General features: G+C 41.1%; 1 protein-coding gene across 3 annotated transcripts in view; it reads left to right on the top strand.

The window, feature by feature from the left end:
• Window positions 1–14,621, top strand: part of kif26aa (kinesin family member 26Aa) — a 171,110-nt gene that overhangs the window by 67,072 nt on the left and 89,417 nt on the right. For all 3 annotated transcript variants that reach the window (XM_031836884.1, XM_031836883.1, XM_031836882.1), the window contains exon 3: window positions 7,142–7,606. In XM_031836884.1, coding sequence (XP_031692744.1) covers window positions 7,142–7,606 — 465 coding nt within the window. The remainder of the gene's footprint in view (window positions 1–7,141; window positions 7,607–14,621) is intronic.

Below are 14,621 nucleotides of genomic sequence, written 5' to 3'. Positions count from 1 at the left end.
TGTATTGTCCTCAGAGAGATCTATAAAGAGAAGCCTCTCCTAACCCAGGTGTATTGTCCTCAGAGATATCTATAAAGAGAAGCCTCTCCTAACCCAGGTGTATTGTCCTCAGAGATATCTATAAAGAGAAGCCACTCCTAACCCAGGTGTATTGTCTACAGAGAGATCTATAAAGAGAAGCCTCTCCTAACCCAGGTGTATTGTCCTCAGAGTCTATAAAGCGAAGCCACTCCTAACCCAGGTGTATTGTCCACAGAGAGATCTATAAAGAGAAGCCACTCCTAACCCAGGTGTATTGTCCTCAGAGAGATCTATAAAGAGAAGCCACTCCTAACCCAGGTGTATTGTCCTCAGAGATATCTATAAAGAGAAGCCACTCCTAACCCAGGTGTATTGTCCTCAGAGATATCTATAAAGAGAAGCCACTCCTAACCCAGGTGTATTGTCCTCAGAGATATCTATAAAGAGAAGCCACTCCTAACCCAGGTGTATTGTCCTCAGAGAGATCTATAAAGAGAAGCCACTCCTAACCCAGGTGTATTGTCCTCAGAGAGTCTATAAAGAGAAGCCTCTCCTAACCCAGGTGACAGTACTGCAGGTCTCATTCTCTACACTGTTGACACTGTCATCAATAACCATAAGTCATTCTCTCCTGGTTGTTTTACAAGTTAAGTCCCATGGTGTAAATTCATTAAGGACACTTCCTCCAGAAGGCGTAGAAATGGGATTATTACTCCAGACAGAAGGCAATAACTAACTCAATTGGGCTTTTTTTAAAGTTTGGGTCTCATTGGATTTGGTTTCTCATCCACCAGTCGTGTCTCATGTGATAAGGCTGCCTATTTATGAAGAACCACTCATTCCTCTCGCATGACATTGTGCACAAAAACACGAGAGACATTCTCAACAATGTTTTTTTTTATCCCAAAAAGTTATCAAAGTCAGATAACGAACTGGTCGTTGGAACGCAGAGCTCCCTGGAGCCTTGAACAGATTGCAGCATCTGGCAAAGCCTGTCCACCAGACCCCAACCCCCTGTCAGTCCACTCCCATGCTCCCCTGCCCCAGACAAAAGCACTCAATCACCGAGCACTGTTGCTGAGGATGGCTCTTTCTACTCCTGACCTCCGGCTCACTCCAACACAACATAAACCTCAGTGACATATAGGAGGGGAACTCCCGCTCACACCCTCGCCCCTGCACCCACGTCTGAGACACAACCGCAGGCAGGGCCAAGCGCAGTTTATTACCAACCTTAAATCAACTTTTATACAATGTCCAGTGCGAGGATAGAGAAGTTGTGCATTGTGTGTTGTTGAGGTACTGCGAGCAGCTGTCGTGAGTTCAGTGTGCGTTCAAGTTCACTGTTCAGAATCAGGACTTCTTGGGAAGGTGTTTGAATAATGATTTAAAAGGGAAACGTTTCACTCACAGTGTTTGAATGTTGGTGATGGTAATAGATGTGTTCAGCTGCGTTTATTTCCTTTATAAAACGTGTCTAGCGATGAGTTCAGTAATCTATCCCTCATGAGTACTCAACAAACTGTTGTGTTGATTTTACTAGACATTGTTGAACTACCCTATTCTGTAAAAAGATGTTCTCAATCGGATGTTAAGGTAGTACAGTACAGCGGGTGTTTTTCAGGTCTTTTTCTTGGCTCATACTCATATTTACCCCTGCAGATATCTTACACCACCCATCAAGGAAGGAAGCCTTTGAGCAAAAAAAATCTTTGTTGCCTGTGTTATCCTTCCTCTCTGCCTCATCCTATCTTTTCTGCTAAGGAAGGATTCTTTTTTTACCGATCTGAGCCCTTAGGTAGTCTCTAAATGTCTTGGTCTGAAAAGTTTTCTGTTAGAGTAACGTCCTTTAGTGATGTGCGGGTCAGATGTTTGTTCACCCTCACCTGCCCACAATTACTGTTAACCATCTGCGGTTATAGAAAATGCACTGTACAGTCAGAGATGGCGGAGAGATTTTTTTGACAGGCTTTTAGGTAGGCCTATGTACTGCTTAGGATTTCCAACATTTTGGTAGGCTATTTGTTAGTCAACTTTTCAAATACATTTGAAAATACATATGAATACATTTGAAAATACATTTGAAAATACATTTGAAAATACATTTGAAAATACATTTGAATACATTTGTATTGGTCACGTACACATATTTTGCAGATGTTATCGTGGGTGTAACAAAATGATTATGCTCCTAGCTCCAACAGTGCAGGAATACCTAAACAATACAAACATTAAACAAAGAAAAAGAAAGGAATGAAGACAATTTGAAATATTAGAACGAGCAATATAAATGTATATGTATATGATTGTGTGTATAGACATTCGTATTATTATATTAATAAAAAAGGTGAGTACAGCAGTAGTTATATAGGATGAGCCTTGACTAGAATACAGTATATACATATAGGCCTTCAGAAAGTATCCCTTTCACTTTTTACACATTTTGTTGTGTTACAGCCTGAATGTAAAATTAATTAAGTTGAGATTTTGTGTCACTGTCCTACACACAATATCCCATAATGTCAAAAGTAAAATTATATTTTTTTTATTTAAAAAAAAACTATATTTATTAAAAATGAGAAGCTGAAATGTCTTGAGTCAGTAAGTAATCAACCCTTTTCTTATGGAAAGCCTAGATAAGTTCAGGAGTAAATATTTTCTTAATAAGTCACATAATAAATTGTATGGACTCACTCTGTGTGCAATAGTGGTGTTTAACATGATTTGTTTATGACTAGCTCATCTCTGTACGCCACACATACAATTATCTGTAAGGTCCCTCAGTTGAGCAGTGATTTTCAAACACAGATTGAATCACATATAACAGTGAAGTTTTCCAATGCCTCAAAAACAAGGACACCTATTGGTAGATGGGTAAAAAAACAGACATTGAATATCCCTTTGAGCATGGTGAAGTTATTAATTACACTTTGGATGGTGTATCAATACAGCCAGTCACTACAAAGTTACAGGCGTCCTTCCTAACTCAGTTGCCGGAGAGGAAGGAAACTGCTCAGGGATTTCACCGTGAGGCCAATGGTGACTTTAAAACAGTTACAGATTTGACTGTGATGGCTTTGATAGGAGAAAACTGAGGATGGATCAACCACATTGTAGTTACTCCACAATCCTAATCTAAATGACAGAGTGGAAGCCTGTATAGAATAAAAATATTCCAAAACATGCATCCTGTATGCAATAAGGCACTAAAGTAAAACTGCAATAAATTTGGCAAAAAAATTAAGTTTATGTTCTCAACACACAGCGTTATGTTTTGGAGAAAACCAATACAACACATCACCGAGTACCACTCTTGTGACGTGTGCTCCCTCTCCTGCCTTTAGGTCACCAGGCTCCTCGTTAGGACGCACACCTGTCACCAGCGTTAGCCGCATAATGACACTCACCTGGACTCCATCACCCCCTTGATAACCTGACCTATATATGTCACTCCCTTTGGTTTCTTCCCTAGTCGTCATTGTTTCTGTTCCTATGTGTTCTGTGCGTTATTCGTGTGTTCTTGTTTTGTGTTATTTTACTTTTATTTATTAAAACACTCACGCCCTGAACTTGCTTCCCGACTCTCAGTGCACATCATTACAACTCTTCATATTTTCAAGCATGGCGTTGGCTGCATCATGATACGGTTATTCCTGTCATCGGCAAGGACTAGCGAGTGTTTTAGGATAAAAATAAATGGAATCGAGCTAAGCACAGGCAAAATCCTAGAGGAAAACCTGGTTCAGTGTGCTTTCCACCAGAAACTGGGAGACAAATTCACATTTCAGCAGGACAATAACCTAAAACACAAGGCCAAATATACACTGGAGTTGCTTACCAAGATGCCATTGAATGTTCCTGGGTGGCCTAGTTGACTGAAATCGTCTTGAAAATCTATGGCAAGACTTGCAAATGGCTGTCTAGCAAAGATCAACAACCAACAGATCTTAAATATTTTTTTAAAGAATAATGTGCAAATATTGTACAATCCAGGTATGCAAAGATCTCAGAGACTTACCCAGTAAGACTCACAGATGTCATCGCTGCCAAAGGTGATTCTAACTCTATGTATTGACTCAGGGGTAAATTATTTATTTTTTAAAATTTCATTTTCAATAAATTTGCAAGCATTTCTAAAAACATGTTTTCACTTTGTCATTATGGGGTATTGTGTGTAGATGGGTGAGATAAAAACATGTTTTCACTTTGTCATTATGGGGTATTGTGTGTAGATGGGTGAGATAAAAACATGTTTTCACTTTGTCATTATGGGGTATTGTGTGTAGATGGGTGAGATAAAAACATGTTTTCACTTTGTCATTATGGGGTATTGTGTGTAGATGGGTGAGATAAAAACATGTTTTCACTTTGTCATTATGGGGTATTGTGTGTAGATGGGTGAGATAAAAACATGTTTTCACTTTGTCATTATGGGGTATTGTGTGTAGATGGGTGAGATAAAAACATGTTTTCACTTTGTCATTATGGGGTATTGTGTGTAGATGGGTGAGATAAAAACATGTTTTCACTTTGTCATTATGGGGTATTGTGTGTAGATGGGTGAGATAAAAACATGTTTTCACTTTGTCATTATGGGGTATTGTGTGTAGATGGGTGAGATAAAAACATGTTTTCACTTTGTCATTATGGGGTATTGTGATGTCCTTATGGGGTATTGTGATGTCATTATGGGGTATTGTGATGTCATTATGGGGTATTGTGTGTAGATGGGTGAGATAAAAACATGTTTTCACTTTGTCATTATGGGGTATTGTGTGTAGATGGGTGAGATAAAAACATGTTTTCACTTTGTCATTATGGGGTATTGTGATGTCATTATGGGGTATTGTGATGTCATTATGGGGTATTGTGATGTCATTATGGGGTATTGTGATGTCATTATGGGGTATTGTGATGTCATTATGGGGTATTGTGATGTCATTATGGGGTATTGTGTGTAGATGGGTGAGAAACATGTATTTAATCCATTTTAATTTCAGGCTGTAACACAACAAAATGTGGCATAAGTCAACGGGTATGAATACTTTCTGAAGGTACTGTACTTTATTTTGTATTTATTTATTCTACATTTATTTAACTAGGCAAGTCAGTTAAGAACAAATTCTTATTTTCAATGACAGCCTACCAGGGAACAGTGCGTTAACTGCCTTGTCCAGTGGCAGAACGACAGATTTTCTTTACCTTGTCAGCTCGGGGATTCGATCTTTCAACCTTTTGGTTACTAAGTCCAATGCATACTGTATGAAGTGGGTAGAACAGTATGTAAACATTATTAAAGTGTCCAGTGTTAAATGACTATGCACATAGGGAAGCAGTCCCTAAGGTGCAGGGTTGAGTACCGGGTGGTAGCCGGCAAGTATAGTGCATTCAGAAAGTATTCAGACCCCTTGACTTTTTCCACATTTTGTTACGTTACAGCCTTATTCTAAAATTGATTAAATTAGTTCATTTCCTCATCAATCTACACATAATACCCCAAAATAACAAAGCAAAAAACAGGTTTTTAGAAATGTTTGCAAATGTATTACAAATAAAAAACAGAAATACTTTATTTACATAAGGTTTCAGACCCTTTATTCAGTGCAAAAATTCAGGGCTTGCTGCTTCTCTTCTGTTAATACTTCTTGCCCTAGAATACTAAATTAACCCTTGCTCACCAGAATAATGTCATAAATCAATAGAATGAATGCTTCAATCTAGTTGACATCTGTAAAGTTTTATCTTTCATCTCTGCTTCTCTCGGGCAGCAAAGATGTTTAGGGACCGGGGAGAAAATTAAATAACTCTAAATATTACATCAGTTTGGCCGGTTTTAAAGAAATAAAAGCTGTGAAAACTACCCAACATGTACATTTAAGTGGCTAAAATACTATCAGCTTTTATGATGCCGATTAAGATTGTACCTTTACAGACAGTCCCTAACCATGGTTGAAATACTAGCAGCTTTTATGATGCAGATTAAGATAGCACCTTTACAGACGGTCCCTAACCGCACATTCATTCTCTCAAGATGCTGAATGAAATAAATTATATTTCTCCACTCCTTTTTCAGAGTTAAAATGTACATTTGGTATATAATTTCACTGCAAGAAATACTTAATTCTGCAGTAGTTAATATTATATTAGTCTATGCGAGAGGTTATCAGTCAGCGTCAAGATTTCAGTTTGGCTACTATTCCATTCAACCCATCTGAACAGCACAGTTCCCTTGACATGTCATTTTGAGGTCCTCCTCTTGTGACTCTCAAATGTGTATGTCACCTCTGCTGTCATTCTGTTTTCACCACTTTTACCAAATCTTTCCCAAACATTAGGCTACTGTTCTGGCCCTCCCTTCAATTTATTTTAAACTCTCTATTTCGCAGCTTTTCTCTTATTGAATTAAACTCTGTTTTCCTTTTTGCCTCAACGGATCAACGTAAACTTTTGCTGCCCCAAATTAGTTGGCAATTGCAGTGTATTTGGTGCACTACAGTTAGGCCTTAAAACTTAGACTAACGCCAGATAAAAATAATGAAAGAAAAACCTCAATGTAGCCTATAGATATGAATTGAACAAGAATTGTACATTTATGGATTTTCAATGCATTGTTTTCTCTCAATAGTTCATGACCCATATCCACGGGGACTGCAGGTTATGAGTCAACCCTCGCATCACATCCTTATACAGCTAACTGTTTCCTGAAGCTGTGTCGTATTCGTTGAGACTCTTGGATACCCATCTTTCATTGAGGCCATTGAGTTGATCAGTGGATATGGTAGTCATGACTACCCTAGCTCTTGATGGTGTGCACTTCTCTGTGATGGTATCCGCCTGGAGCCTGTGTGTGTGTGTGTGTGTGTGTGTGTGTGTGTGTGTGTGTGTGTGTGTGTGTGTGTGTGTGTGTGTGTGTGTGTGTGTGTGTGTGTGTGTGCATGCATGTATGTATGCTATGTAATGTTTGTATTTTAATAGAATACTGCAATATATGTTTTCGAATAAGTAGCAGTATGGCATATCAGAAATAAGAGAAATGAACTGAAATGAAATGATCTTGAACAAACCTGAATATTTGAGATCTGACTTGTGGGTTGACTCTAATCTCGTTGTTTCTCCACAGGACCCGGGCTTCGCCGTGTTCCTGTTCGACAAGCTCCAGCACCTCCAGTGTCCACATAGGGGCCCGTATGCTAGAGAGGACAGCACCTGCCAGGTCTGTGGCACTGCCCTCCACCAACTGAGACGCCTGGCCCTGCAGAAAGCCTTGGGCCTCACCGGAGACATGCCCGACCTGCATCCTGGAGCCTTCTCCTCAGGGCTGACCCCCCGCCCTGCCGCCCACAGCGTGGTCACCCTACCCTGTCAGGACTGGTCCATGGAGGACTCGCCAGCCAAGCAACCACCCAGGTTCTATGATCAGATTCCTGGGGAAAGGTTCAGGGGGGGACTCCAGGGTTGGGGTGGGATCCAGAGCAGCTACATGGGAGGGTCCAAGTCCACGGTGAATCCCATACCACAGCACTTTCTGGAGGGAGTGTGGAGAGTCTCTCGTGTCAGGAGGGATCATCATCCTCATTCTGCTATGGTAAGTTCATATTCTCTTTTGTTTTCTTTAGGTTAGGGTATTTTGGGCTAGACTTCATTCATACAGTTTCGGTCTTTTAAGCATTATGAAATGTATTCAGACCTGTGTTTGTCCTTCTTCTGAAAGCTACCTAGCAAACACTTTCAAGCCGAAATGCGTTATTTGTTTGGCAAAAAAGACACCTTGAATTTGTCCTCCATTTTCATTTAAGAATGGCTACCATTTTCATTCACTCTGGTTAGTGCTGCACGGTAACAAGAATGGCTACCATTTTCATTCACTTTGGTTAGTGCTGCACGGTAACACATTCAACTTTTTTATACTCCATGTGCTATGACAAAACCATTCAGGTCTGAGAAAAGACCTTGGTTTTGCTGTTACCTTGGCAACGCAGCACAATTTGAATTACTGTGACTCTAGAAAGGGTTAGGAGTTGTGACCAGGGTCAATGGGAAAGGACTTATTTCTCCATCCATGGCTTCTGTTAGGAGTTTGGTTGCCAAGCATGACATTTCCAGCTCTCTGGAATAGTGTGTATTTGACTGAAACTGCTGTAGTTTATGTATTTTTTTCAGGCCACTTATTAATTAGGCTTTATTAAACGACCCAGTGTCAATTTTATGGCTGGCCCTATAATCATATCATCATGATTCACACTCCTAGTTCAAGGCTGAGGTGTCTTGAATACCACTCCAATTAAGTGGCATGACAGGGCTGCCACCACAGGGGGCCTTCATCTGCCTGAATGAGATGTCACCCTCTGATGATGTCATTTGGGGTGTTAATCAGGACTCGGGGGTGACATGACCAGTGTCAAGGCAGGTGCCTGCTCATAGCTCAATATAAACAGTGGAGTTGGGAGTCTCTGTCATATAACTTATTTTAGAGATGATCTTTTTAACATTTACCTCCTACTCCATTCATACCAGAATAATCATGCATAGTAGTTAGTCAGATAACTTTTAATCCACCTTGTACTGTTTTGGGCATCCCTCTCAGGACATTATCTGATCTAGAAAAATGAACTATCCATATATTGGCGTAATGAAATGAACACACCACTACATCATCTAGCCTGTACAAAACTAAAATGCCATCCCCTCTGACTCACAGTCCACTGAGGAATACAGAAGGTAAACAAAGCTGTGGTTCATATCACCGGAGAGTTACAGGCAACACAATTCAGCTTCCTTTTGACACTTTTCTTATAAACAACTCTAAAGGTTGTTTGGCTAGTGCCAATTCAAGTGACGGACTTCATCCCCATGAAAAAGGATGACAGTAGGTGGAGGCTGCTGAGGGGAGGACGGCTCATAATAATGTCTGGAACGGAGCGAATGGAATGACATCAAACTATGTGTTTTATGTATTTGATACCATTTTACCTATTCCGCTCCAGCCATTACCACGATCCCGTCCTCTCCGATTAAGGTGCCACCAACCTCCTGTGATGGCAGTCCAGTTAGTCCTAGGTAAACCCAGGTAGATAGATGTCGGCCATGACAATAAAGTACACCCCAAGGCTGCATCAGTAGTCATTAAACAAGCAGATTGCCCAGCACAATACCCTCCGAGCCGGGATCACAGCCTTCCAAACACCACTTGACCTTCCTATCCGGAGATTGAACATTAGGTCATCTCAATGCGGAAGGATTATCACGCTGATGATGTCCATTGTTGACCTCACCGCCACACAAGTACCATCCATCCATGTGCCAACTAACTCCAGTGACGGGCTGATTAAACTTGGGAACACGGGATTGGCCTCCTGGCTGCCACACGCCCCCATGCCAAGTGAGTCTGGATTCGTTTCAGCCACTGCTTTCAGACACATGGGATCTAAAGCATAGCCATGCTTTAAACTGTATACCCCTCCATAGAGGCACTCCTATAGATTAGGCATCACAGTCCTGTTTGTAATGGGGTTGTAATGAGGGCCAGAAATCAATGGGGAGAGGATTGGATATGCAAATGTTGTCTGAGGTCATTGTAGAATCTACAGAGAGAATGGTCGCTATTGATCGCGGGCGAGATTTGTGAAGTGCTGGACAACGGCATTAAGTGCGTGCTGCGGCGAAGTGGAGGAGGAGGCTGTGGGTCAGAATGGGATTAATGCCAATTTCTCTTGATTGAAGAGAAGAAACGGATGAGAAACTGAGTGGTTTGATTGATTGGACGATTTGGGTGTGGAGGATGACATCGAGACGACTGATGAACCAGAGAACAGCTCTGATTGGCTTATCTTCTGTCTTTTGCGTCGATTGACAGCTACAATAGTTTTAAGTGAGGGCTGACCTCTATGCCTAATGGTAGCCTCTGGTCAGAGCTTGTTTTACAGCGGATAGACCTGAGCTCTGTATATAATTACGAGATGCTCTTGTCTCCTCCCTAACAATGGGAGTCGTTGTCCCAAAGGCAGGAAGGCAGGTGACAAGTCTAGGTCCAAAATAAGCTCATATGGCTTATTTTAGACAGATTTTGGCAAAAGTGAAACCTCTCCTCTCCTCTTCCTCCCTGGAACCTCTCTACCCTGTCAGATACCTTTTAATAATGTATTTTCTGATTGAATAGAATTGCTTTGAATTTCACAATACAAGAAATGGTGTATGGTTTGACTACTATGGTAATTTGTCTCTTAACATCTCACCTGATATCCCAATGTGTGTTCTAAAAACCTAAGAAAATATTTGAAAACAAGAGTATGAACGTGTATCCACCCAGTATGTATTGTATAATAATGATCCTAAGTATGTTGTATGTTCATTTGCTATGCTGTTGGGACTTACAGGCAATCTGTTCTCAATGTTTATTTTCTGTGTATCTGTTAGCATCCACTCCCTCCAATGTCAACAAGTGCCTCTGTGCTGCCAAGAGTTGGACAGCTAATGCTTTTGATTGAACGTGTGCCGTTTAAGGCAGCCAATCGTATCCCCTATTCCTCCTCGGTGTCTGAAAGCAATTAGACCTTGAGCTGGCACATCGCATCCCAATTACACAAAAACCTGAGTTGGACACCTCAGAGAATTGAGTGCCCCTGCAGGGACCTTTCAGTGGACGTATGGCAGGTGTGTGTGTCTGCGAGTGGATGGTGTGTGTGTCTGTGGGTGGGTGGGTGGGGGCCATGTAGGTGCGTGTACGTGAGTAGCTGTGGGATGTGTCTGTGGGTGGGTGGGGTGCGTGGGTGGAGTGTGTGTGTGGATGGGTGGGGTGTGTGGGTGGGGTGTGTGTGTGTGTGTGTGTGTGTGTGTGTGTGTGTGTGTGTGTGTGTGTGTGTGTGTGTGTAATGATCTACACTCACCAGACAGTTTTTAGGTACACAACTCTTTCATGAAAATAGATCGCTCCTACAGACAGTGAGTCAAGTGGCCGTGGCTTGCTATATAAAGCAGGCAGGCAGGCAGGCATCAAGACATTCAGTTACTGTTCTATTGAGTGTTAGAATGGGCAAAATCAGTAACCTGTGACTTTGACAGTGGTATAATTGCCGTTGCCAGGTGCGCCAGGTCCAGTATCTCAGAAACGGCCGTCCTCCTGGGCTTTTCACCCAGGACAGTGTCTAGGGTTTACCGAGAATGTTGCAACAAACACAATATATCCAGCCAGCGGTGACCCTTTGAGCCAAAACAGCTCGATGATGAGAGAGGTCGAAGGAGAATGGCAAGAATCGTGCAAGCTAACAGGCTGGCCACAAACAGATATATAACGGCGCACTACAACAGTGGTGTGAGCACGGCATCTCGGAATGCACAACTCGTTGATCCTTGTCACGGAAGGGCTATTGCAGCAGACGACCACACCCGGTTCCACTCCTATCAGCTAAAAACAACAAACAAGAAGAAGAGTGGAAAGACATTGCATGGAACATAACAGCGAGCTCAGTTTACCTGAGTGGCCTGGTCAGTCCCAAGACCTCCACCCAATAGAGCATCTTTGGGATAAGATGGAACGGGCTGTTTGCAGCATGAATGTACCGCCATCCAATCTGTATCAACTGCATGATACCATTGCTTCAGCATGGACCAACATCCCTGTGGAACATTTCCGACACCTTATAGAATGCCCCGAAGAATTCAGGCTGTTCTTAGAACACTACAGAACTCAGAACACTACAGAAGCCATAGGATTTGGCCTAAGAATGAAATATGGGTACTTGATTTAATTAGGGAGGAGGTAGGCGAGGGCACTGGAGACAAGGAGACGTGTCAGTAATGCTCTAAGGAGACACCACCCCATTCGGCCGAGCAAGATGGTTCAATGCCGTCTGCAGCCTTACCAGAAAAATGACTCACCAAATTCTCAGAGGAGAGGGAAAGGTGTTGGTTTATGTTGAGACTGAGAGAAACAAGGGAAGGACAAATGGAAGAGAACACAAAGGAAAAGGAAGCCAGGATCATGCCTCCCTCCTCTCTGTGCTGACAGATGGGGCCTGGTTCTCACCTGAGGTGAATAAGCACGTCTGACATCCATCTGGGAGGCTTGGCTTGGGTTGAGTGGAGGAGTGGGCACACCTCACGCTTCACTGCCTTCCCCCATTTTGGACCGGGCTCTGATTATGAAGGACACGATCAAAGATGAGGATTCAGAGAAGGGTCTGTAGTCATTTCAGTGTACCATGCTGAAATATACAGACAGATATAGGAGTATTAATTAGATGAATATAAGCATTTTCCATCAAATAAATTGTTCCATTCACTAAACATTGAATTTACTAAGACTAAAATGTTTGATTACTGGGAACAGAGAAGGACTAGACACATACCAACAAAGCCAGCTATATTATTAGTTTAATTTCTATTTTGTAGCCTACACCTGGGTTTTTTATCAGACTTAGTTGACAAGCAGAAAAGGATCAAGAGGGTGAATTGCCGATGAAAGATGTATTTTTTGCACAATGTTGAAAACCAGGTGCAGAAAAACAGCCTCACAAACTGTGAAAGGTTTGTTGTTTCGCTTTCTGCTTCAAATCACCAACAGGCCACTTTGAGCCAACCCAAATGGCAGGCACACTGTAGGGTTCCTCCCTCTCAATTAGTCCCATAGGCATCACATTTCGTGAGCATTTTTTAAAGTGTTTCTTGTTGCCCAGAGTAACCTTCCCGCTGTCATCAGTACCTGGGTCTGCCCTGGAACAGCCGTGCCAATATTGCACACCTCCAGGGGTGGGTAGGTTACTTTCTAAGTGTAATCCGTTACAGTTACTAGTTACCCTTCCAAAATTGTAATCGGTAACATAACTTTTGGATTACCCCAAAATCAGTAACATAATCTGATTACATTCAGATACTTTTAGATGACTTTCCCGTTAAGAAGCATTAGAAGAAGACAAAAATGTATGTTACCAATTGAACAACATCTATTGGATAAATCAATGTTAAAGTTTACATAGCTGGCCATATATGGATGTAAAATGTTACTTTATGGGTTGGTTATGTGGCTTCTTCTAACCTATTGGTTTCTACTACATATAATAATACGATTCAATTTATCTTTACATTAAAAACCAAAGTCTATCACAATTCCAGTCATTCCAATATGTTATACCCCTTGATCTTCAAGAATAGGATTCGGAAATATGGAATTATAGATAAAGACAATTGTTTAACCTGATCATAACCCCAAAACTAAGGATTTATAAGACAGCCCTACTCTGTTGTTTATGATTTTGTTGTCATGGAAGACTGATTGGGCTTGTTACGCTCATGGAATGGCATGCTTTGAGCACTAGTAAAGTGAAAAACGAATGCCACATGCTGCATTTTCTATGGGCCTATTGTTTACCTTTTTGTTAGTGACACTTTGATATCTTGATAATATGCAGTTCTTTAAAAGGGCAAATCCACAGATGAAACAATTACAAGGACTGATCATCCATGATATCAACATTATTGTTTTAACCAGGTTATGAGGCTATACAGTGTTTGTTACATTTAGAATTGAACTAAGGTCATGAGGCATTTATAAGTTATATTCGTCAAGAATCAATGGATATATATGTAATTTATAAGTCCAAAAATGGATAAAACTACAGATTGCCCCTTTAAGTCTATCAACAGTGTGTGAGTTTGAGCATGTGTCCATTAGGCCTATGGATATATATTTTTTAAACAGAATGAATTAGATTGAGCAATAAAAGCCTCACTTTTGTTCCATAGGCTGGGTCCACACTATGCAGCTGCTGCTAGAGCACATTTTTCACTGGCTGTCCACTGGTTTCAAAAACAATGATTGACAGGCAGCTTAAACTTCTTGAATTCAAACATTATTGGGTTCAAATAAACATTTATCCATCCACAACAACCACAATCTGTAAGGCACAAATAGTTAAATGAGAGAGTAGCATTGTTTCACATCAATGCGCTATGTACAGTATATATCAATAATAAGTGATATCCGTATCGCCGTAGACTACACCACTGCTGTCATCCTGACCTCCAAGCGTTAATTAAAGTTGGATCATCTTTGGATGATGACAGTAGTCGCACCATTGGAAGACATGGCTTGGACTGTAGCCTACAAAACCCTATACCTGCTCTTTTCCCGCGATCAATCAAACACATTTGATGCATCATCATAGTGGTCTCTGACATCATAGTGGTCTCTGACATCATAGTGGTCTCTGACATGATAGTGGTCTCTGACATCATAGTGGTCTCTGACTTGTTGTCAGACTCACTCAGGTGGAACAAACTTAAACTTGCTCCTTTTTTCAATGTTGATTTGAACGTCATTGAGAAAAACAGAAAATTGTCAAAGATTATATCGCAAACATCCTTTCTGAATGTAAAAGTAATCTTCAAAGTAATCATTTAGTTTTTCAAAAGTATGTGTAATCTGATTGCAATATGTTTGCTGCTAACGTAACAGATTACAGTTATCGTTTAAAAAAACATCTTACATTGGTTATTCTCCAACCCTGTTGGACAACAACCTCCCAGGGGTAGGGAAGGAGTGAGAGAGAAAGAGAATAAGAAGAGAATGGAAAAAAGAGAGAAACATTTTCTACTTATGAATGCTA

The sequence above is a fragment of the Oncorhynchus kisutch genome, linkage group LG12 (genome assembly GCF_002021735.2).
Source record: "Oncorhynchus kisutch isolate 150728-3 linkage group LG12, Okis_V2, whole genome shotgun sequence".
Taxonomy (NCBI): domain Eukaryota; kingdom Metazoa; phylum Chordata; class Actinopteri; order Salmoniformes; family Salmonidae; genus Oncorhynchus; species Oncorhynchus kisutch.
The sequence above is the reverse complement of the archived record's forward strand: the minus strand, read 5'-3'. Positions and strand labels throughout refer to the sequence as shown.